At 55.6% G+C, this 22,964-nt stretch overlaps 8 protein-coding genes across 8 annotated transcripts; 3 read left to right on the top strand and 5 right to left on the bottom strand.

Moving 5' to 3' along the window:
* Positions 1-1,862: 1,862 nt before the first annotated feature.
* MYCTH_62593 (uncharacterized protein) lies at positions 1,863-3,279 on the bottom strand. Its single transcript, XM_003658870.1, has 3 exons — positions 3,003-3,279; positions 2,873-2,937; positions 1,863-2,382 (listed from the first exon to the last, which is right to left on the bottom strand). The coding sequence occupies exons 1-3, from the start codon at positions 3,216-3,218 to the stop codon at positions 2,343-2,345; spliced, it is 321 nt and encodes a 106-aa protein (XP_003658918.1). The 5' UTR covers positions 3,219-3,279; the 3' UTR covers positions 1,863-2,342.
* Positions 3,280-3,710: 431 nt separating this feature from the next.
* On the top strand, positions 3,711-5,714 carry MYCTH_2295331 (uncharacterized protein). The gene is made up of 7 exons (XM_003658869.1): positions 3,711-3,924; positions 4,011-4,069; positions 4,129-4,157; positions 4,233-4,794; positions 4,862-5,131; positions 5,209-5,298; positions 5,354-5,714. The coding sequence occupies exons 1-7, from the start codon at positions 3,888-3,890 to the stop codon at positions 5,612-5,614; spliced, it is 1,308 nt and encodes a 435-aa protein (XP_003658917.1). The 5' UTR covers positions 3,711-3,887; the 3' UTR covers positions 5,615-5,714.
* Positions 5,715-5,814: 100 nt separating this feature from the next.
* Positions 5,815-6,777, bottom strand: MYCTH_2055981 (uncharacterized protein; the record flags this gene model as incomplete). Its single annotated transcript, XM_003658868.1, has 1 exon — positions 5,815-6,777. The coding sequence occupies one exon, from the start codon at positions 6,775-6,777 to the stop codon at positions 5,815-5,817; it is 963 nt and encodes a 320-aa protein (XP_003658916.1).
* Positions 6,778-8,674: 1,897 nt separating this feature from the next.
* On the bottom strand, positions 8,675-10,451 carry MYCTH_99077 (glycoside hydrolase family 26 protein; the record flags this gene model as incomplete). The annotated part of the gene is made up of 4 exons (XM_003658867.1): positions 8,675-8,734; positions 8,831-9,022; positions 9,148-10,151; positions 10,259-10,451. 4 exons carry the CDS (start codon positions 10,449-10,451, stop codon positions 8,675-8,677), a joined length of 1,449 nt encoding a protein of 482 aa, XP_003658915.1.
* A 1,478-nt stretch (positions 10,452-11,929) lies between these two features.
* On the top strand, positions 11,930-12,314 carry MYCTH_2122524 (uncharacterized protein; the record flags this gene model as incomplete). Its single annotated transcript, XM_003658866.1, has 2 exons — positions 11,930-11,970; positions 12,164-12,314. The coding sequence occupies 2 exons, from the start codon at positions 11,930-11,932 to the stop codon at positions 12,312-12,314; spliced, it is 192 nt and encodes a 63-aa protein (XP_003658914.1).
* Positions 12,315-12,572: 258 nt separating this feature from the next.
* Positions 12,573-15,476, bottom strand: MYCTH_2295324 (uncharacterized protein). Its single transcript, XM_003658865.1, has 2 exons — positions 14,424-15,476; positions 12,573-14,266 (listed from the first exon to the last, which is right to left on the bottom strand). Exons 1-2 carry the CDS (start codon positions 15,086-15,088, stop codon positions 12,901-12,903), a joined length of 2,031 nt encoding a protein of 676 aa, XP_003658913.1. The 5' UTR covers positions 15,089-15,476; the 3' UTR covers positions 12,573-12,900.
* Positions 15,477-16,887: 1,411 nt separating this feature from the next.
* MYCTH_2295321 (uncharacterized protein) lies at positions 16,888-19,595 on the top strand. Its single transcript, XM_003658864.1, has 4 exons — positions 16,888-17,568; positions 17,748-18,106; positions 18,237-18,561; positions 18,725-19,595. Exons 1-4 carry the CDS (start codon positions 17,348-17,350, stop codon positions 19,248-19,250), a joined length of 1,431 nt encoding a protein of 476 aa, XP_003658912.1. The 5' UTR covers positions 16,888-17,347; the 3' UTR covers positions 19,251-19,595.
* Positions 19,596-20,822: 1,227 nt separating this feature from the next.
* On the bottom strand, positions 20,823-22,438 carry MYCTH_2295317 (uncharacterized protein). Its single transcript, XM_003658863.1, has 2 exons — positions 21,796-22,438; positions 20,823-21,640 (listed from the first exon to the last, which is right to left on the bottom strand). Exons 1-2 carry the CDS (start codon positions 22,347-22,349, stop codon positions 20,842-20,844), a joined length of 1,353 nt encoding a protein of 450 aa, XP_003658911.1. The 5' UTR covers positions 22,350-22,438; the 3' UTR covers positions 20,823-20,841.
* Positions 22,439-22,964: the final 526 nt, after the last annotated feature.

Here is a 22,964-nt window from a genome sequence, read left to right as displayed (position 1 = left end):
TAGAGGTTACATTTGACTTAGATAAGCTTAGTAACCATAGTAAATGAACCTTTAATAAATTGTTAAAGGTGGTCGATGTCTTTTATAATAGTAGCTAGCTTATCGGCTACCTTATATATCTGTTAGAGCGTAATAGGGGTAGTAAAAGGAGAGCTATTAAGAACTATATTAGCTAGTAGCAAGGGCGTCTAAACTGCTTGACGTTCTTAAATAACCTATAAGACAATAGATAGCTAGAATAGCTAGATCCCTGTTTTCTTGAATACGGCTCGGATAGTAGCTTTCTTAAAGGCTTGCTTATAGGCTTGCTAGATAATAAGAAGGAACTCGATCTTTATAATATTAATTAGGCCGTTATAGATCAAGATATTAAGCTCCTTTATATAGTAGTACTTTAATAGCTAGAAAATAATAACGTTAAGCGGCTAGATCAAATATATAAGATATAGTAATAGGCTAAATAGAATAATGTTATAATCTTTATAGTATTTAATGAACTCCTAAATGAAATGTAAGCTATAGCTATCAAAGATCAAGAGCCGGTATTTCCTAACTATCCCTTGTCAAGAGTGTTCTTTAAAGTGCTATAGCTACTTAAGGCTAATCTTATCATTCGAGTAACCGCTTATTAATATAATGATCGCCATCTCGGGGTCTAATTTGGGTTACTTATACCATTATAATATATAGACTTAGCCAGCTAAGATAATAAAAGTAGGTATTATCCTCCTACCTATAGATATAGCTTTGATAGCTATAGCTAACTCCTAGTTCTCTATAATACCAAAGTAATGTACCTACTTACGTTTAGTAATAATTAGTTAGTCCTTCCCTATTCTAATACGAAATCTAGTCTTATCTATATTCTAGATATCTTTAGGGTCGACCCCCTTATTACTAAGGATATCTAATAGCTTATCAAAGTATTTAGCAATAACTATAGGCTATTTAGCCTTTTAGCGATTAGCATTAAGCTTCCTTTGCTACTGCTTAAAGTATCTATAGCGCTTGATAAACTGGGAGGTCTAGTTCTGCCTAATAACTAGTAGCTAGTCCTACTTGGCCCGGCTAGCCTGGCAACGTAAGATATAATTTGTAGCGTTAGTAACGAAGGCTAGCCAAATAGCAAGGTTGATATTGTCAAGCCGATCAATATACTAGCATAATACAACCTCTTTAGAAGCTAACAGTCTAGTATTAGTAGGTAGGCGGCTAGTTTTAGGCCCAATTCCGGCAAGACGACGACATAGGCGATCCTAAGGGACACTGAATTCCCAGGTAACCGTAGCCACTTTAGCACCCGGGTTTGCGGAAATATAGTCGAGAGCATCCTTGATACGACCTTCCATCTTTAATATATCGTAGGATTCGAATGTAGGCTTCAAAAGTGGTGGTTTTGTTGTAGATGTCAAAAAAGTGGGCGTTTGGCTGGTGTGGGCGTTAGGATGGTGACCACCAACCTGCCTGGCGGTTCGTTGGCTGGGCCGAAGAAAAGCGGGGCGGGTGGGGGGGGCCACGAGTACTGTAACAGCGGATATGGCCGCAACAGGGCTGGCATCTTGCCACCACAGGAAACACATCGTTTCGGATTCCCGTTTTGAATTCTCTGTTGGATTGGCGATGGAAGTTGAGCCAGCCGTGGTGTTTAGCACAGAATTCGACCACAATCCAGTCAATGACCAAGACGTTTTTGTGGTTGCAGCCTTCAGCGATGACGATCATCATCGCCGGCCACGCTTCGCGGGGGGAGGGGCACCAAACGTCTGGAGGTGCCCAAGTCAAAGCTGGAAGACGTCGCCATGAGCAGACAGTGTGGTTGATGACGAATTCTGCAAAGACCTTGTCAATTTGGTGGGCAAGACCCCCGTGTAGCCGGAATGCCGGACATGTCAAAGACACCTTGTATCACTTATAAAGGCCTCATCTGGAACCCCGGGCCTCTCTCTCTCTCGCGAGTTTCCTTTTGTGCTGCAATGATGGACGGATGACTTGGCATTCGGCATTCGACAGCTACATGCGCCGTCTTCCCCAACCACCAGATGCTAGCCAAGACACGAGGGCTTGATGGGTACCAAATACCGGACGCGCGGAGAACCAGAAGCAATAGTCGTGAATAAAAGCGCAGACGAAACGCCCCAAGGATGGTATTGTGCTTGTTGTCCCGCGTCCGAACCACCCATGCCCATGTACATGTTCCTCTATGCCCGATTCCCCCATGTCAAGATCAAAATCGCTCTCTGGATTCCCACTGCATGGCGGGCAGGGCCATGCAAGGCCAGCTTCCGAAAAACCGAAGCCACGTTCTCATCTCGTCAGCACCGACTACCCCGACCGCAAGGCGCTTAGAACACGAGGGCGGCACCCTTGGTCTTCTTGTCACCACTGTTTCCGGTGTCAGAATCCTCCCGCCTAAACGCTGCATGACGTGGTTGAAGAGGGACCGCCGTGACCGAGTCGATGCGATGAAGGTGACGGACGCAGAACCGGCGAGTAGGGAGCTCTTCGGATGCTCGAATCGTCTTCTCCGCTCCAGACAAGCAGTACCGATGACGGGATGGCTCATCCAGGAGCTGCCAGGCGGAGCAAGGCAGCATGTAAATAAAGCGCGGAAAGTCATGCTGTGCTCCGGAGCCCTAGAAATGTCTGCTCCCCACGTCCACGTACGCTTCCCGGCATCTGCTAACCACAAGAAATCCCCACCGTATCCTGTTTTCCCCTCCGGTGCCCTCGTGCACGATGGGTCGTCGCTCGGCTGCAGTCGGATGCGCCACGGGTAGGCGGTCGTCGGAAGTCGGGGGTTGCAGTCTCGGGTCGTTCGGCGGTCCCTCTCAAAGCAGACAAACACACGATGGACAGCGGGGGCAAAACTTACCCAAGCTCGAAGTGCTTGCAGCGCTTGAGCGGAAGCTGCTTCTTGGTCTTGCATTGAGAGCACTCCTGTTGAACCCAGCTTAGCAACTCCGAGCCCCGCATCCTTCTTGTCGCATCGGGCGCCATCTTACCAGCCGGAGGACGACCTTCTTGGTGGTCTTGGCTTTCTTGTGGAAGACGGGCTTGGTCTGACCACCGTAACCGGACTGCTTGCGGTCGTAACGGCGTTTACCCTGCGCGAACGCCGAGGCCTTTCCGGCCTTGTACTGGGTGACCTTGTGCAGGGTGTGCTTGTTGCACTGGCTGCCCTTGCAGAAGGTCTTCCGGGTCTTGGGAATGTTCACCATTTTGACGGCTGGATCCGGTCGTGATGTGGTGAGGGTGGTGGTCGTGGTGGTGTCGTCGGTCGATCGGTCCCCTCTCTTCGTGGGTTTTCGCGATTTTGCAAATTTCGACCAGAGCTACCTGCGTGTGTGGGCGCACGGCTGAAAGATGACCCGTGCCGCGACCGGGAGATGCCCGGACCCACCATGCCCGCCTTTCCCTTCCACAGGCCCCACTTGCGCCCATGCTTTTCCCCTCGGTTCAGCTTTCAGCTCGGGCCAGGTGGGAGCACAGCCAAACACCTTTGTCAGCTGCAGCTCGCTTGAAATCTAATTGAGGCCACGCATCAGGGGGGTTCGCTTTTGGGCCAATCAAGCCAGAAAGCTGCCGGCCCCCAACGACCCTGCAGGTTGCTGCGGCGAGCAGAATGCACAAGGCGTTGCGTTGTGAAGGTCGAAACGGCGCCTTCGGCGCCTAAATAATAGTTAATGGGCAGATCAGCAGAGCAAGGCTTTATTTACACTAGAGAAATACACCGCTGTCCCAGACTCTTCTGCGCTCCCAGCCTCCTACCTCCAAACATCAGCAATTGCTCGAAGCGTGTTAATAATCAAATCCCTCTCCGTATTCTCCTGCCCATTTAGCCGGACTTTGCTTTTTTGGTGGCCTCCGGGGCTTATCTGAGACCCAACATGGCATCAAGCCCGGAAATGACTATCCTCGAGCCCTGTGCGTGCCATACCCGCGACTCATTGAGTCTGTAATTACAACTTCATTAGAGATGGGGCAGCAGGCTAACGGGGCATACGGAGTAGGCGCTGGGAGCAGCAAGTGGCAACTGAGCAAGAAGCCCTTCTCCCTGGAAGCAGTAGAGGTTTGAAATACAGAGCCAGACTGTAAATGCACTAATTATGCTAACCAGGCCTTAACTAGCCCGCCGCGTTGCCGAAGCAGTGTTACATGTAAGGTTCACTGCATCATCACGAATGGGCTCTCTGCGTGAGCTCAATGCTAACCACATTGGCCGGCCGCGACAGCTTTCTGGATGTACGCGACTACCCACCCGCAGACGGCCGTCGTCAAAAGCTCCTCGCTCATTTTGGCGTACCCGAATTCGTGGCGAACAGAACATGCTTTGAGGTGAACGGCTACTTTGGAAACAAGGCAACCTACACTCAAGAGCACACTTCTACGAACTATATTACCAGCTACAGTGCGATCCCAACTCCCTGTCATGCAGGACACGGGCAGGAGCTGACAGGTGCAGCGACTTGGTTCCGATGTCTGGTAAAGATGGTTAAGAAGGTGGAGGAAGATGCCCACGACAACGATCAAGAATATGTGACCAGCAGCAAGGGCTACAAATGGTTTGAAATGTCCTTCTTCACCCGCTGGGATCACCCAAACTCGTCTCGAATTCTGTGTGTCGACTGTCCGCCCGACTTTCCGGACGAGTTGCTGAAGCTTCTTCGGAAACGAACTGAGCCGCTCGACTTCCGAGACCCTTATGCGATGCATACGAACCTTGTGGACCAGCTCATTGTCTACGCGGACATCGCCGTGTGGCGGGTGCGAGACCCGGTCCGGCTTCTCGAGAAGGTAGAGCACCTAGTCGACATCCCCCTGGAATTAATAGCGAGCTGCTGACGTCAGGCAATTCTGCTAGTATCGCATGAGGACCGGCGCCATCTTCGGCCCAATCCACGAGATGTCCCGCCACGCTATCCACACGTCTGAAGTGCTTGAAGCCACTATCGAGACACTCACGGAGATGCAAGAGTGTCGAACCGCGATCCAGGGCAAACTACTCGAAGATCTGGGTGAAACGTACATAGAGCAGGCCAATGGCTACGCGCAGTTTCAGATTTCGCTGGTGAAGAGTTTGAAATTGCGATCTGAGTCGAACCACAGGCGGCTGGAGAACGAGATCAACCTGGTACGTGATGCACCCGAGATTTTACCAGCGCATCGGCAAAGGCCGGCACATGTCTTAACATGACTGAAATCGATTAGGCTTTCAACAACATCGCGCGCCAGGACAACAGCGTCATGAAGTCCATTGCGCTGCTCACTATGGTCTTCCTCCCGGCCACCTTCATCTCGGTATGGTTCACGACCCATTATTGCCAGACCTTTGCTTTCTCTGACCGGACCACAGGCGATCTTCAGCACCACCTTTTTCAGCTTTGGCGAGGAAAACAAGACCTGGGAGGTGTCGGACAAGCTGTGGATCTACTGGGCCACCACCATACCGGCCACCATCGTCACCGTGGTGCTCTGGCAGGTCTGGCTTGTCTACGGCGACGTCATCGCCAAATTTTCGCAGACCCAGTACGAACAGGCTCTTGCGCGATGGAAGAGCCTGAGGGAGCGAAGGGTACAAGCACAGCGCGCCTCGGACAAGGTCGAAACTGCGTAAGAATTGTATCTGCCTGTCTGTAAAATGGTTCATCCGAGAGAACGGTGGTACCGGTTCGATGACAAAAGAAAAACACATATCTTTCTCCTATTGCCATAACAGTGAAATGCCATTCTCGCATATTACGTATCATACCTGCAACACACTCTCTCATCTAGGCCCTCCCCCCGGGGTTCGCCACCAGCGGGACGACCGCACCCTTAGGCACCAGAAGGGGTAACGGCGGGCCAAGGCACATCCATCGATTTCAAAGCTTCCCCCAGCAAGTCATATCTCGACACGCCGGCCAACGCCTGGTACCAGTTGGCGTCATCCACTCCGGCGTTTGCCAAGAGCAGCTTGCCAACCGTGACCTTGCCGCACGTCTTCGTCTCGCCCTCGCCCTCGCCCTCACCCTCATCCTCGAAGCCCTGCTTCTGGGCGGCCGAGTAGTATTCCCAGGGCACCGTCACGCCCCGGCTGACGCCCACCACCCAGTCCCACGTCATGTCGAGGAGCGACACGCGGCAGAGCACGACGAATCCGTGGTCGACGGGGCCGCAGCTCCGGCCGGGCTCCGGCTGGATCCCGTGGCGGAGGACGAAGTTCTCGATCGCGCCCACGATGAGCGTGCCCACTCCCCGGTCCTCCACCAGCGCCGCCCGGCGCTCCTCGTCGCCCAGCAGCGCGGCGACCGCGTTCACGGCGCGGTTGAAGGCGCCGCGCGGGCCCGCCTCGTCGTACGGCTGCTCGCCGACCCCCGACTCGGCCTTGACCTGGCAGTAGCTGAGCTGGACGTGTGCCGGCTTGGTGGACGAGAGGCGGGACCACAGCAGCTCGGTCTTGGACTCGTTCGCGGTCGGGATCACGAGGAGAACCTTGTATGGGTCCGGGGCCGGGGCTCCGTGGCTGGAGCTGGCATGATTGTTGTTGCCGTTGGATATTATTAATGATTCAAATAGGGAGGAAGGGGGTCGAGGGATTTGGTAAAAGTTGGGATGTTGACTGAGGTCAAGCGCCGGCACTTGTTTCTGGCGGAGGTGACTGAGATCGGTTGGGAGGCTGGGGTCGTAGAGCTGCGGAAGCGCTTCTGGTGCTTCTGAATCTGATGTTTGTGGTTTCGGTGCTGCTTGTTCGAAAACTGGGAGTGCCTCGCTCCTTTCCAAGAGACTTGGTTGCGACATCTCTGCCGGCGTAGCTCGTAGCGTTATTGGTTGCTACCTCTGATGAAGATCCTCAAACATGAAGTCGCTCTGAGTTTGCGGAGTGGGTGACCGTTGATTGTAACGATTGAAAGCGGGCGCTGTGCTCGAGAAATTAGCTGGTTCGGGGCTCAAAAATAAATACTGAAGGACGTCAGAATGCTGTGGCCAGTTCGTAAAGGTGCTCAGCCAAGGCCAAGGCCCAGTGGCACTTTTGGGGGCGCAGCGACCAGGCCTGGAGGCCCGTTTGGGTGTTGGTAGGTGTGTAATCTATAATATCCGTAAGGCGTTTCACGAGGCAGTTGGGACAGCGGCGGATAACTATGTGGACTAATTAGGCAACGTAATTAACCGACTTTTCCTATTGTGAAACTGCAAAAGCGACGCCGCAATTGCCTGCCAGCAATTGCACCTTAAGTACGGGTATTCTGACACCTATCGTCGGATTTTTTTTTTCGACCTGTCCTTCAAATCAGCTCCCACTGGAACATCGGCCATGCATCGGATCTTTCATCTTTTTTTCTCTCCTGCCATAAGAACGAAGCATAGACGGATCTAATTAGTGGACTGCGGCCTGGTCCGCAGGCCGCAGTTGGCATGTGGTTGTTTTCCAGGATTGTGAAACTGCGCGACGCCGCAATTGCACGTGTCTGGCAATTGCACCTAAGTACGGATTAATCCGTAGGTATTCTGACAAGGATCATATTACTTTACGCTAAATCCCGTTACACGCGTGAAGGGTTGAATTCGTTGAGTATCCACCCATACGGTTGCAGCACACCATCCGTAGCATGCATGATTGGATTGGACCAAGCCGGAATGGCAAACAAGACCCTACTGTGTAAGCTTACTCGGTAAGTATTGGTGGTGACGAAGACCACGCTCGCGGCTAGGTAACAATTGAATGTTCAATTCAATAATATTAATCCGTACACTAGTCGGACCCCCAGGATTTGAAACACCCCACCATTTGAAACACCACATACTTAACCCTTAGCGCCGATGCCTGCCCAGTCTCTTCGTGTCGGAACCCAAAACGGAGAACCGGCTCCCGTTAGGGAACCATGGTTAGGATAGTAGGTTATAAGGCACTCTGGCCCACACTTCGTCATATTAATTACTTGGTCCCCGGAATCACCACTTGTTATAAAAAAAATCTTGTTCGCCACCAGGCCGGTCACATTCAACGGCGTAATTAGCCGATGCCTGCTCCTGGCTGCGACGGCCGTGGCGATATCATTGACTAGGCTGATCCGAATGTCGCAACTGTCGAACCTGCCGGCCATCTCCAGGCGCCCTCGGCCATGCCACTAGTGCCATCAGCAAGCAGCAGACGAAATCAGGTAGAGACACGCCCCAGGGTGAGATAAAGGGGCGAGCTGTATGGCGCAAGACGATATTTACACAAGGTCGAATCTAGCAAGTGGTGTTCCTTGAGACTTCTGCCCCTAATTATCTGCACACAACAGACGAGTTAGATGTCAACAGGCTTCGAATTAGACCACAGCTACGAGGCATGCCACGTAGGCAGGAGCAGCATATTGTCTTATCTCCCCCCGAGGCGAGATCGAATTTGAGGACCGACATGATACTCCCGTCATGCATGATCCTCCCATGCTGAAATTCTACCAGGGGGGTAGGATGGGTATATCGGTTGAGTAAAGGGTTCCAGGCGGGGTCCAGAAGACGCAAAGAACACCGAATATTGTTTCTATATTTGACGGCAGTAGGAACTATACCAGATAAAGTTACCTGCACACCCTGCCCGACGGGCTTAACACCAGACGGCCCCAGATTCTCGTCTCAACGGGGGCGAACTCCACTGTTGCAGCTCCTAATACCTACCTAGCCGAACAACCTTCCTAGGTTCTGAATACCCTCACGAATCCTGCCAGCCCTGAATCTCGTCCAGGGTGAGGACGTAGTCGCTGGTGTAGACCTGGTCGGGAGGAGTCAGTTTCGAAATTTTTTTTTTTATTTTTTGTTTTTCTTCCCGGGAAGGAAAAGTACAGTCTCGGGATCGGTTGAAACCTACCGTCTTCAGGACCTCGGGCGAGTTCCACTCGGCGTTGTTTATGAACGTGTCGCCCCAGACGGCGAACCACAACCAATGGGCTTCGTAGGCCTGCAGCAGATCCGGAAGCGGCGCGGCGCCCACCTCGGCCGCGGCGATCATCTTCTTATCCTTGCCGAGGTCGATGAGCTGGTTGTACTGGGTAGACATTGGCTAATTATTTGAAAAGTTTGTTAGCCACCTTTTTTTTTCTCCCTCCCCCTTTTCCTCTTCTCTCAGAATGACCCTGAGTCGTGGTGGTGGGTTGGTAATTAATTAATAATTAGATAGGAACTTACGCCGTTCCCCTGAGCGTAGACGTCCGCGCTCAGGATGTCGACCGTGTCGTCGCCGGGATACCAGTCGGGCGAGAGCGAGTTCCAGACCCAGATGAGGTTGTTGATGCCGTGGTGGTTGACGAGGCGGTCGTAGAGCAGGGCGTAGAGCTGCTTGGCCGGGTCCGGGCCCTTGGCTCCCCACCAGAACCAGCCGCCCTCGGCCTCGTGGAGGGGCCGCCAGAGGACGGGCACGCGGGCGTCCCGGAGGCGCTTGAGCTGGACGGCGATGGCGTCGATGTCGCGCAGCAGGAGGGTGTAGTTTGCGTTGTCGGTGGAGCTCAGCGCGGCGGCGACGTCGAAGTCGGTCGCGTCCGTGTAGAAGCCGCTCCACCAGGGGTGCTCGTCGGTGTCGTACAGGCCCGCGGGCGCGTTCCAGTGCCAGAGGGCCGAGACGATGCCGCCGCGCTCGGCGTGCGTGATGGCCTCCTCGACCGACGTGCCCTTGGTCCCCCGCTCGACCCGCGAGGGCGAGTAGTCCATCAGGTCGACCGACACGAGCGCGGGCGTCTTGCCCGTCTGCTGGGTCACGTAGTCGGCCCAGGTCAGGTCCTGCTGGCCCGCGAGGATCTTCTTGCCGTAGATGGAGCGCAGGTAGTCGTACAGGGCCCTGGCGCTCGCGTCGGCCGACGGGTTGTTGAGGGACCGGTTGATCTGGTGCTCGGGCCGCGGCGCCGAGGGCGTGAGCGTGATGGAGTCGACGAGGTACCACCCCCAGTTGCTGACAATCTCGATCGTGTTGGCGCCCTCGTTCAGGAGGACCTGTCCGGCCGGGACATCGACCCACGTGTCGCCGGCCGGGAAGGACACGTCGCTGCTCGCCCCGCCGTTCAGCACCACCGTCGTGTGTTTGTCGCCGTAGATGGCCGCGATGCGGATGCTGAGGTCATAGAGCTTAGTGGCCTCGCTCTCGACCTCAAACGTGATCTTGTCGCTCGCCTCATCGAAACCGGTCACGTAACCGGATCCTGCCACGGCCGTCAGCTCCTCACCATCTGTCGTCCGTCCTTTCCTCCCTCCTTTCCTCCCTCCTTTAAACGGTCAGAGGAGGGCTCTCCGGTCATGCCGGACTCACCGGTATATCCCTCCTGAGCGGTATCGACCGTGGTTCCGCTCAGGATGGCATCTTCGGCCTCGTATGTCGTCGCACTAGTGCTGGGCTCTGCCGCCGGGGCCGCTCGGGTCGAACCACGGGCTGCGGGAACCGCATTGCTGCCCGCCGCTAACGCGAGGATGCCGCACAGCAGGTATCGAAGCGTTCTCGCCATGGTAGGGTTCGTTGTCGCTAAGGGATAATTAACCAAGGAACCCGTGAGCTTGTCGTGCCGAGTGCGCCGTCCCGCTGGTGTCGTCCGCGAGACCGGGACTTATATTCTGCTTTCATCAACTGACTCCTGGCGTTTTGCCGGGTGTCATACCTCGTCAACATCTCGCAAGTTCGTTCTCCCAGTTCCCCCCGACCGTGTGGGGCAGGCAGGTGCCAATGTCGGAGCGTGAAGCTCCGTGAACCGTCTAGGCCTTTGCGCCGCCGCCGCCGCCGTGGTTCAGCAGCCTCCTGCGGTAGCGCATTCGTGGAGAATTCGGCCATCAGGCCGTTGCTATGCCCTCAAAAGCCGGACCATGTATGGATTCACTGTGCGGAGCATCATCACCCAAGCCATGTATGAAAACGAAAAGGGACAATACTCGTGTTTCAAGAGCTCTTTTTTACTCGATTAGTTCGTCCGGAATGCCGACGCCCAGAGCAGCAGAGAATAAAAAAACATCAAAAACGGCCTCGGTGTTTCGCCAGTCCGCCTTGGCATCCACCCGGACTCCGGGCATTGTATCCGGTTGTTTCGGCGTAGGGGGCTGCATCGTGACTTGTATGTACATACTTCTCGCTCGCTTCTCCGCGCCAAGCATTTCACGGTGTATTTAAACCTCACAAGTTTCGCGCATCCAGGAGATAATTGCGTCAAGCCATTCCATGATCCGTAATCATGTCCTGTTTTTGCGGGTGGCTTGCTTCTCTAGCAGCAAAATCAATAGAAAATGCCTCAAGTGATCAAAGCCCAGGGTGACAGTCACCGATGAACGACGTCTGTTTCGAGTCGTTGAACAACTGAGGTATTAATTATTATTAGTTGATCCAAGGCACTCGTAAAGTGGGTACGGTTATCAACATTGACATTGCCTTAGACTATTATTTACCTATCTTAGCTTTCGTCAGCTAATCAAATTAAGGATGAAATCCTCGAGCGAGCTGCAAAGAACGTTGTTTATCGGGGCTTGAAGCTGTAATTTGACTACAGATCAGTCGGCCCATACGATGTCCAGTAGTAATTAACTGGGCGCGAAAGAGCCGAAGCTCACCCTCATGAGGCTGCTTAATAGTGTTATTTGCCGAAGGACCCGAGATATCTCATCAAGAGCTTGCGCGAGGGCTTGTATCATATCAGGAACATCAGTAACTACGTGCAAGCGGTACATTTCCGACAATGTCATTCATAAACCCAGATTGTTTCATAAAGCGCCAAGACGAAGGAAACACAAGAATTGCATAGCTCGAATTCGGAAGTGGGTATTATTATGAAGGTTACTAGATAACGTACATACCTATCCGTGGTACCATACCCGGCGAGGCCAAGCCACCCAGTCAAGGTCCATGTGCCTAGACGGCACCTGCACGCTGTGCCGTTGCCGCGATCTCGTCTCGGCGTCCGGCGCGGGACGACGTTACGGCACACAAAGTACATAGGCCATAATGTGGTGGCAGCCGCGGTACGTTCCGTTCCGCCTGGACATGTAGGACTGGATCCATATTTAGCTAGCAAACGTAGGAAGAAGACATCGCACTTTTGAACTATTTACAATACTACAACCTTCTTCCAATATTGGAACCATCTCTATCAGGATGTGTCTTCTCCGGGCGGTTATTAATTAATCAATCAAGCGGGTGTGTCATATGGCGGTTTGGTGCTGACGAGATGGAAACCAGGCTCTGTGAGGCCGGCTTCATCCCCGCGGGCCTCTTTACCATCACCCGTTGGTACAAGCGCGACGAGACGTCCAAGCGCTTCTTCTTTTACTACTTTATCGGCAACATGACTGCCGCCTCATTCTCCAGTCTCGTCGCGTACGGAATGTGAGTGAGCATAGCATGACTTAATCTCCATCGTCGCAGTGAATTATTAATTAGGTTTCAATGGGACCACGAGGCGCTGATACCTGGTGGTAGTGTGTATGTGTACCTAAGTAAACAATGCCGAGTCCCTCGCAACAAACAATACAAAACTCCCTCTTATGAGATGTGTCTCTGCCTTCAATGTTTCGTTATATATTTACCTTCCCGTGACCGATCTGATGTTTGCAGATATATCATTCAAGTCATCGGGTTTTGATGGAAGAAGGTTGTAGTAAAATCAAGATAGTTCAAAAGTTCGGTGTCCCTTCCTACGTTTGCTAGCCCTGTGGCTCTGTATAAGTAGAGGATGGGAACAAAGAACCCTCCGTTTGCCAGGATCTATAGGGCTTATCTTATCTAACCTTATATGATGGACGCGTCTGCAGGTAACGAACTGTATCAGGTTTAATCAATCAATTAACCCCCTCTCCTTACTAATGTTCCCAGACAATACTTTCCCAGGTACATACTATGCGCTCCTTAAAAGAAAAAGAAAATATGTCCGTGTGCACATGCGTTTGTAATGTATAATTAGTGCCATATTATGCTTCCTAGGCGATGCCGCAATAATAGTCCAAGTTAGCGAATAGTTGGGTGTAGTCGTCGCTCGAGCCTATGGTGAAGCCGTCCCACAACCCGTCTAGGCTGAACGGAGGCGGAGCGCCGCCGCCGCCACCAAGAATCACGGGCGGACCAGGCTGCGGAATCACGTCCGCAGTGGGGAGGGGGAACCGTCCTCCGTCGTCCATCTGGTTCGCGGGCGTCCATGAGGGTGGCACGATTTGCTGCTGCTGTAGCTGTTGTTGTTGTTGTTGTTGTTGTTGTTGTTGTTGCTGTTGCTGTTGCTGCTGTTGCTGATAATGCTGGTGCTGGTAGTTGTGCTGTTGCTGCAGTCCTTGCTGCTGTTGCTCCCTCTCCTCCTCCTTCATCAAGTGAGCGCCTCTAGTCCGGGTACCGCCACCACTGCCATCAACATTTTTGTCATTTACCGTCGGCGCCACTCCCTGCTGGACCGGGGGGGCGCGGTAGCGGTTCAGGAGGCCAACCAGGTTCCGCAGCAAATCGGCGGCGACGGGCGACTCGGTGCCGAGGGCCCCTAGGACGCGGCAAACCTGCGCCAGCTCGTGGGACACGGCGGCCCGGTTCAGTTGGTCGTCGTCATCCTCGTCTCCATTCTCCAGTCCGTTTCCCTCGGTGAATCGTCCCTTGCTGCTGCTAGCACTTCCGGTGTAGATGGCCAGGACGGTGCAGGCGGCCGAGAGGTGGCTGATGATGAGGCCGAGGCGGTGGACCGAGAGGCCAGGCGTCTTGTTGAGCACGGGGTCGCCCATAGTTGTCGTTGTCGTTGCTGTTTCTGTTGGTGCCTGGTTAACGTACAGGGAGCGTTGGATGATGTCGATCCCGAGGGAGACAACGGCGCGGGTGGACTCAAGGCAGATGTCGCGGGACCGGTTACGGTGGAAGCCAGATCGACCATGCCGGCCGTGTTGCTGCAGGAGAAAAGGGCGGTGCAGGCGGGCGCGACGCGAGAGTAGGCCGAGCTGGAGAAGAACGCGCTGCAGGTCAAGCATGTCGGGCCTCCGGGGTGGGAGGTGGTCCTGGCGCCGGAAGAAGGCGGGCAAGTCGGATAGGGCCTGCTCGAAGAGGCGGTCGAAGGCGAGGACCTTGTTGTAATCCGAGATGTTCACGTCGGCGTCTCCCGGACTGCTGGCGTCGAGAACGGCCCGGATTATCTCGCCGATGCGGATCCGCTGGAGAAAGTACGACATCTGGGTGAAGCGGTGGAGGGGCGCATCGACCGAGTCGTTCAGCGTCTCCAGCTCGTCGTCGTTCACGTTCTTCGGATACCGGACGCTCATGTGGCGCAGCTGCACTGAGTACGTGCCTTCGGTCGGGCCCCCCGCGAAGCCGAGCAGCCTGTGATCTCTAAATTTAGCCTTCTATCCCCCCCAGTTTATCTGCTTTCTTAGTCTTTTTCTTTTCTCTTTCTTTTTTTCCCTTCATCTTCTGCGCTGGTCCGTATTCTGTGGCAGAGAGTTTCCAAAGTTGATGAAAGGGAGCAATGTTCTCTTACCAGTCGGTCACGGCAATATGCCACCAGATCCTCCGCTTAAGCTCGCAGTTGACGGGGTTCTCGTCGCCGGCACGGTTCGCAGGATCTGCTTTGGTCGGGCTGTCGACGAGGTGGAGCGACAGCTCGCGCGCGGCGGCGAGGGAGCAGTTGTGCAAGAAGCGGAAACGGTGAGAGGCGCCCTCGGCAGTCTGGGCCAGAAAGGAGAGCAGGGCCCAGGCCTGGACGCCCTCGAAGGTGCTGGTTCCCTGCTCTTGGCCCGTGTTGACCAGGATGTCCAAGGCCCAGTCGCGCCAGATGAAGGAGGCCTCGACGGCCTCCTTGACGGCGGCGAAGTAGTTGTGACGCCCGATGCCGGGCTGCCAAAAGTAGGCGCTGGCGGCGGCCAGAGCCAGGATGAGGGCAGCCGTATGTGGCGCGAGGCGATCTCGGCGGGCGAGCCCATCGTAGAAGTCCTCGAGGAGTTTCCGGGTGGTGGGGCCATGGATGATGGGCTGGAGGGGGTAGACGTGGTCGAGGTAGTCCTGCAACAGGGTGGCAGCGGCAGACCGGGACATTATCCAGATAACGCCCATCTCTAGCACGGAGGTGCCGAGGAATGCGAGGGGGTACCCGGCCCGGTGCGTGGCGATGCCGACCTTAAAGTTCCGGAGCCGGCCTAGCGGCATGGTGGCCGTATGGCCGAGCTCCAGCTCCTGGGGGCCTACTGTGGCAGCTGTCTCTGCTCTCCCTGCTGTCCCTGCCGACCCTGCCGTTTCTACCGTCGTCCCTTCTGTCGAGGATAGCGTGAGCGGGGGAGTGTCGGCAGAGCTGCTGGCCTGCGAAGTCTGGTCCCGCCGAATACGCCTATCCGGGCGGTACCCGTTCTGTGGGTAGTCTCCGTGGTCCTCATAGTCCTTGGAGTCCCGCTGATCCTGGTGGCTACCAAAGACAGCTTCCTCGAGAGCACGAAGCCTCCGCAGGACGGCATCAGTGGTCGACGACGGGTCAGAACTGCAAACGGTCAGCGTGGCACACTACGGAGCTAGAAAAAAACATAAGAAGGAGGAGGAGGAGAAGAAGGGGGAGAAAGAGACAGACTAGGGAACTGGAACAAGGCGAAAAGAAGGAGGAGGAGGAGGAGGAGGGGGACAGGGAGAAAGAGAAGGTGAAAAAAAAAGTTAGAGCTGAAAATAAGTAATTAAAGCTCAATAGAAAATGGAATAAAAGGCTTCCACGCCACAAGTCACGAACCGTGAAATTGAAGTGAGCTGGAAAAGAGAAAACAACAGCACCAACAGCACACCAACAACAATAACAACCGTCAGACCTTTGTTCGATGGCACTCCCAGCGGCATTCGGCTGGCCATGGCAGGGCAAGCCGCGGGTCACACAGCTGGAGCACGGCTGTCGGCGGTCGCACTTGAGCTTCCGCTTGCGGCACGAGTCGCACGAGGTTTGGGGTTGCCGGCGCCCCTGGACCGGGCCACCACGCTGCTGCTGCTGCTGCTGCTGCTGCCGGTTGGGGCCATTATTCTGCTGCTGGTGGGGATTCTGTTGGCCATTCTGCTGGGGCAGGGCATGTTCCGGCGGGGCATGTTCCGGCGGGGCATGTTGCGGCTGCCCGTTCTGGGCGGGCTGTTGTTGGCTCGGCTGCCGCTGCCGGTGCTGAAGCGGTCCGAGAGATTCGTCGTCGGCCGGATCAACGGCTCTCCGTTTCATGACGAGAAAGCATTAAAACCGAGGGGGGGATAAGAGCATGGGAGATAATTAATAGCCGCGGAGTATCCGTGGAGCCGGAAGTGGTTCACGAAGGATTCTGTGGGGTCCTGCAGATTGTTGAAGGGCGAAAAGAAGGGCGGTTGTCGGGGACGTGGTTTCCAAGCGGAAGGCGGTCAAGAGGTTGTTGCCGTTCTCAAGGTGCGCCGGAGCGTGTTAAGAGCGTGCCCCCGCGGTGTCTTCGCGGAATAATTATCCTCGGACGGTCCGGGGCAGGCAACGCAAGATGCAGCCAATCACTTGGCTCAGTTCGGTCTATTAACCGAACACTTTACACCATACTCCGTAATAGGCACCCGGATGCCATACATGGCATGGTTGCTAAAGAATCATCAAGAAAATTGCCTAATACGGAAATATTTGTATGTACGACTATAGTCGGACTAACCGCCTACACTCTGAAAATATTTCAACGAGCTCTGCTACCCTCCTCCCTCTCTCTGTGCCCGGCTTATGATACAAGTACTTCCCTCCTGGTTATTCTTTCCATTCTACTGAAGAGGGGAACAGGAGGACAGGTATTATTAGAAGACTCGTTCGATAATTATACGCAATTAAGCAAGGTTAGAGACCTAGCTAGGTAATTTGATCCTCCTTCCTCCGAAGCAGCCGCGCGCACAAGGCAAACCCCTCCTTCCCTGGTGCCGCGCCTTCCAAAAAATACCGGTTCTATTCCGGCATGATGATCCAGATAATAATTAGCAGTTCAGCGCGCTTTGGGGTCCGTAGTGCGTACAGAGCGATATCGGATGATCCGCGGGCCTCCCCGGATCTTCCGCGGCCGCCGTGCATCTGCGCCAGTTGGAAGGAGAGAATGAGATTATCCAACGACAGAAGGAAGCGGCAGTGGTGCGAGCCACACGAGAAACATGACATGCATGCGGTGATCCACTGCATGGGGTGTACGGGGTAGGGTTTTCAGTTAGAAAACAGGTCGATGGCTCGCTCAGTTGTCTGCGCGTTGGGGATTCTCTATTAATTACCCGTCTCTTGGAGAACACAACAACACCATATCAGCATATCATCAACAACAACGCCAAAAACATCAACAACAGTGACAAGGACAACAATAACGAAGACAGTAGCAACAACAGCAACAGAAAAACGGTAACCGTTTATTCTTGGCGTGAAATCTCTGAAACGCTAAAATTCGGTGAATCACACACGACATGGCTGCAGATGCGCAGCCACATGACCACAAGGACTCGTCTCTGACCTCGACGCCTTCCAACAATGACGCCGCTGCCTCCCGAGAGAGCACCCAAGAACCTTCAATGGCCCCGGCCCCGGCCCCGGTTCCCTTTGTGCCACCGGACGGAGGCATGCGGGCTTGGCTCACGGTAGTCGGAGGATGGCTCTGCCAGTTTTGCTCATTCGGCTTCATCAATGCGTAAGAACTCGGCCTTGGTTCTTTTTTTCTTTCCCCTTCTTTTTTATTTTGTTTGTTTGCACGCCTCTTTCATTATCCCATTTCCATGATGTTGTGCAGTGGACGAGCTCATCATTTCTTAGAGGGAATCAAAACGTAAAAGAAGAACAGAAATAGGACACGCTAACACGCGTCTGCAGCCTCGGGTCCTTCCAATATGTCTACGAGAAGGAGATTTTGCCCGATAAGTCCCCGTCTACCATTACGTGGATCCTTACCACCAAGCTGTTCCTCATGTTCTTCCTCTCCCAGCCCGTCGGCGTCGGCGTCGACATGTTCGGCGTGCGGCCCATCCTCATCCCTGCTTTTGCCTTCTGCGTCGGCGGTCTCATTGCCCTGTCCTTTGCCACCGAGTACTGGCAGATCTTTCTGGCCCAGTCTATCTGCTTTGGCCTGGGCGCCGCCGGTGCCTTCGTCCCGGGCCTGGTCGCCGCCGGCCAGTACTTCAAGAAGAGGCGGGCCCTGGCCATGGGAATCGTTATTAGCGGCAGCTCCGTCGGTACGTCCTTTCCTTTCCTTTTGTCTTCCTTTCTTTTTGGGTCCTTTCCGCAGAGCTTTTATTACTTTGTCTTGTATTTTTTTTTGTGCGTGGTATGATGATCTGACGACTCGCAACAACCGCGCTCCAGGAGGTGTCGTGTTCCCCATCATGCTTGCCCGCCTCTTTGAAGAGATCGGCTTCCGCCAAACGATGCGCTGGACGGCTCTGATGATCGGCGTTATGCTCGCCATCGCCAACCTCCTGGTAACCAGCCCAGTGCCGCCAAAGGGCCTGGCCGGCCGCCGAACCCTCACTACTCTGAAGCCCTTCAAGATGCCCACCTATCTCCTGTTTGTTTCTGGCAGCTTCCTCTTCTACTGGGGTCTCTTTGGGCCCTTTGACTACCTACCCCTTTTTGCGGAAGGGGACGAGTCGACCAAAAGAATCGCCCTCTACACGGTCTCGATGGTCAAGTACGTGTCCAAATCTTCTCACCCTTGCCCCAGCTTTCATTTTTTTTTCCTGTTTCCCTCTTTCTGCTCGAAGAGAGTAGACAAAGACATATAACAAGTATACAAGACATAATTCAGTGACTGACTAGTCTCCCTTTCTCTCTATCTTTCTCTCTCTCTTCAGTGCCGCCTCAATCCCTGGCCGGATCCTGCCCAACATGTACTCGGACCGGGTGGGCTCGTCGCTGCGCACCATCTCGCTGTGCGGCCTGCTGGCCGGCATCTCGGTGCTCGTCATCTGGCTGCCCATCAATTACCGCCACTCTCTCGCGGGCCTGATCATCTTCGCCCTCGCCTTCGGGGTCACGTCGGGCGCCTTTGTCTCCCTCATGACCCCGGCCATGATTGAGGTCGCGGGCGGCCACACCACCAACCTCGGCGCCATGGTCGGCACCTTCTTCGCCATCATTGCCATCGCCAGCCTGACCGGCCTCCCTACCCAGACCGCGATCGCTGGCGGCCACGGCGGCGGCGGTGACACCGACTTGATGGGCCTCATCGTCTTCTGCGGCGTCGTCATGCTCGCCGGCACCGCCCTCGTCTACGCTGCCTCCGTCTTGAGCGCCAGGAACAAGAGGAGGGCCGCCGACAAGGAGGCCGTCGCGGCAAATGCAAACGGCCACATGGCGAGCGGGGAAACAAAGGCCTAATTAGATCCTGTACGCCCGCCTTACTATAAAATATCCCCAAGTTCTATACCCGCGCGCGCGTGTGCGTGAAGACAGAGGAAGAAGATACTTGAAAGTTTGCATTGTGGGCTATATATAACCCATACTGTAAGTTGCCGTTATATCATTTAAAATATGTCCCAGATAACCACGGGGGTTGACTGAGGGGACGTCCACCGGAGGATCCAAGCAGCTCAGAGCTTCGCAATGGAGCACGAGAGGCCTTCTCTCGTCCTCAGGAAAATGAATATTCGGAGCTTAATTAATTAATGATCCCACTTGACATCCGCCCGCTTATTTCGCTATGTTGGCTGTTCAAGAACGCAGGGCTTGCAAGTTGAGGATTGAGTAGGGGGGAGAGAGGGGGGGGGGTGGGTAGGGTTGCATGTATTAATTATCTGATATTATTCTCCTGTTCTTTTTTTTTTTTTTTGTTGTTGTTCTTGTTGTTGTTCTTTTCTCTTCTCTGTTGCCTGCATCTCTCTACCAAGAATACGCATCCACCTCGAGCTCGAGGACGACGCCGCGCGAAGCCTCGCGCCGGCCGATGTCGGCCACGACGGCGCGGACGTCGTCGCAGAGCCCGCCGGGCCCGCACGCGACGACGCCGATGCGCCGCCACCCGGCGCGCACCTCGGCCTCGACGAGCTCGCGCACGTCGAACCGCCGCCCCACGCTCACCTCGCGGTCCGCCGTCCCCGCCGTCTCGATCGCCGGCCTCAGCGCCTCGACCAACCGCTCGCCTCCGCCGTGGTCAGACCCGGCCCGCACGCTCCAGCACAGCCGCGCGTTCGGGTGGCGCGAGGTGGCCCACCACGGCAGCACCCCCGTGATGCCGATGCCGCCCGCGACGAGCAGCACGCGGTCGCACCGCAGCACCGCCCCCGTCCGGTTGTTGGGGTACGGCCCGTCCAGGAGCACCGGCAGGGACGCGTGGGCGCGGAGCCGGCGGGTGAGCCCGGCGGATTTGCGGATGAAGAAGGTGACGCCGGCTTGTGTGCGGGTTGGGGTCTCTGATTCTGTTGTTGTTGTTGTTGTGGTGGTTGTTGTGGTTGCTGCGGTTGCTGCGGCTGTTGCTGAACGGTGGTTGTTACTGTGGTTAATATTGTTGGCGGTGGCGGTAGTGGTAGTGGTAGTGGTAGTGGTGATGTTGCCATTGCCCTTTTCCGGATCGCCGGCCTTCTCTGGATCGTCTGGCTCCGCGTCTGACGAAGCGGACGCGGCGCTGCCGTGACTCTCCGCGGCGGCGGCGGCGGCGGCGGGAGCCCGGGAGAGGATGGAGGTGGGGAGGAGGGAGAACGGGTGGTTCTCCCACGGCCGGAGCGGGCTGAGAGTCGGAAAGTAGACGTAGGCGTGCTGACCCGGCGCGGACCCCCAGCGGACGCCCTCGATGTCGACCCGGACGTAGTCCTGGCCGACCTCAGTCACCCGGGCGCGGCGCACGCCCGTCTTGAGGACTCGCAGCAGGCGGATGAGGCGGTCGAAGAACCAGACCGCGCACGCCGCGTAGATCCTGAGCGCCGCCTCGTTGTGTGAGTAATCATTATCACATTCTGAACTTGGGTCGCACAGGCTAACCAATTCTTTGGGCAGCTTGTAAGGGAGGGAGGGAGGGGGGGGAGAGAGAGAGAGAGAGAGAGAGAGAGAGAGAGGACACATACCACTGCTCGTAGCCAAACATCCTCATGAACCTCAGCTCGACGTGATACCAACAGCCGACGATGACGAAGACGGCGAGAAGCACGTGGGAGACGAGGAAGATCTCGTAGGACCAGCGGCGCACGTACAGGCCGCTGGCGACGAGCATGACGCTGGCGGCGACGGTGGCGACGGCGCCCCAGACCCACCAGGGCTTGGTCGTCTCGCCCCGGTAGAGGCCGGTGCGGTCGTAGAGGACGAGGGCGAGGAGGGAGTGCAGCAAGGCCTGGAGGGCGAAGAGGCGGGCGACCCAGCGGTGCAGCAGCACGTAGGTCGCGTGGGACCAGTCGCTCAGCCAGAGCAGCACGTTGTTGCGGCCGGCCAGCAGGAGGGCGAGCGGCAGCAGGGCGAAGGCCAGCACGCCCGTGCGGTACATGACCCAGACCATGACCTCCTGGTACCGGTCGGCGTACCAGGCGCTCGGCTGGAAGGAGCGGTACGACACGGCCGTCAGCACCACGTTGAGCACCAGCAGCACCGTCACGTACAGCGCCTGCCCCACGGTCGGGGGGTTGCCCAGCTGGTAGGGCAGCGGCCGCACCTGGCGCCCGCCCCAGATGGCCGGGTAGACGGCGTAGGGCTTCAGGCGGTCGAGAAGGCGGTTCATGTAGGGGAGGTAGCGGAGGGCGGTGAACAGAATCGGGGTGCCGAAACCGACGAGGACGATGGCGACGCTTTTGCGTGTTGCGCGAGAGAGAGAGGTGGTTAGCAGACAGCCACCGAGACCAAAAGAATAACCAGAGAGGATAAAAGAAGGAAAAGGATTTAGAATTAAAAAAAGAAAGGAGGGGGGAGGGAGGAGGAAGGGGCGAAAAGGGGGGAAGCCTACCCGTATCTCTCATGCATCGTCTCGACAAACTCCATGGTGGTCATGGTCCCATACTGGATCGTCCAGGCGTCCTCGGGCACCAGCGCGGTGGCGTTGAGCGTGTCGCCGTCGGCGATCTCCTTGGTCGGCGGGCGGTCGGAGACGTTGGCGAGGGCGTCGCCGTAGGTCCATTCGGGGGCGACGGCCGGGTCTGTGGTGGCCTGCTCGGCCCAGAACTTCTCCAGGTCCCAGGCGGGTACGGCGCCCGCGTCATCGGTGCACCTGGTGTGCATGCACCAGGCCAGCGTCGTCAGGTAGGCCCGGTCCCCGGCCCGGCAGGCCGGCGACGTCGTCACCATACTCGACATGTCCATGTCCATCTCCGAGTCGTCGTCGCCCCCCGCGTGATGATGGTCATGGGTCGAACACGACAAGGGGAAGGTCGAGAGGGCGTTCACGCAGGCGTATCCGCACGCCGGGTAGTACATTTGCTGGCCGAGGCCGATCAGGGCGACGGCGGTCCATGGCAGGATGCTCAGCAGCACCAGCAGTCCGGAGAACAGGTGCGGCCTCATGGTGATCATGTCAGCTCAGCGAGCTGTTGGGCGTCCCATGCAGATCGTCGTCTCTTCGAGTAATTAGAACGAAAGAACAGGTGTAAGGGGAAAGGCGAGAAACAACCCGGCGGCGCAAAAAAAGGGGGGGGGGACATGGCCGAGTCTCTTGTACACATTCCTTATGTACACTACGGCCGCCAGGTGTGCAGCCGTTTTCCAACAGCATTGTGCGCAGGAATGAGCAAGTTTACTCTGGGGGTGTCATTGATGTACCCAATGAGGTAGGGGGACGTCTGGGATCCGAGCCGGAACCCCGAATAGGGAGCTCTCGGTTGAATCCAAATGAGCAAGTTTCGACGAAATCCACGGTTTGGGGAAACAGCCCCCGATATTAAAAATAAAATGCCACCCAACCACGCCTCGTGGTTCCGGGAATCTGATTTGCTGTCTTCCTGGCCGTGTCTGAAATGCGAAGATTTATTTACGGTGTAATATCCTCTTTCGCAACCAGGGCATGCCGTACGTATCGGCACGTTCACAAGCTTGCTTTCTACCTTGGCGGCGGCGGCGTGGATTCGGCTGTCCGTGTGCAGCGGCTCGCACCGTAGTATAATATAATGAACCTGAACGTAT

The sequence above is a fragment of the Thermothelomyces thermophilus genome, chromosome 1, assembly GCF_000226095.1.
Source record: "Thermothelomyces thermophilus ATCC 42464 chromosome 1, complete sequence".
In the NCBI taxonomy this organism is placed as follows: domain Eukaryota; kingdom Fungi; phylum Ascomycota; class Sordariomycetes; order Sordariales; family Chaetomiaceae; genus Thermothelomyces; species Thermothelomyces thermophilus.
This window is presented reverse-complemented; position numbering and strand designations above follow the sequence as displayed.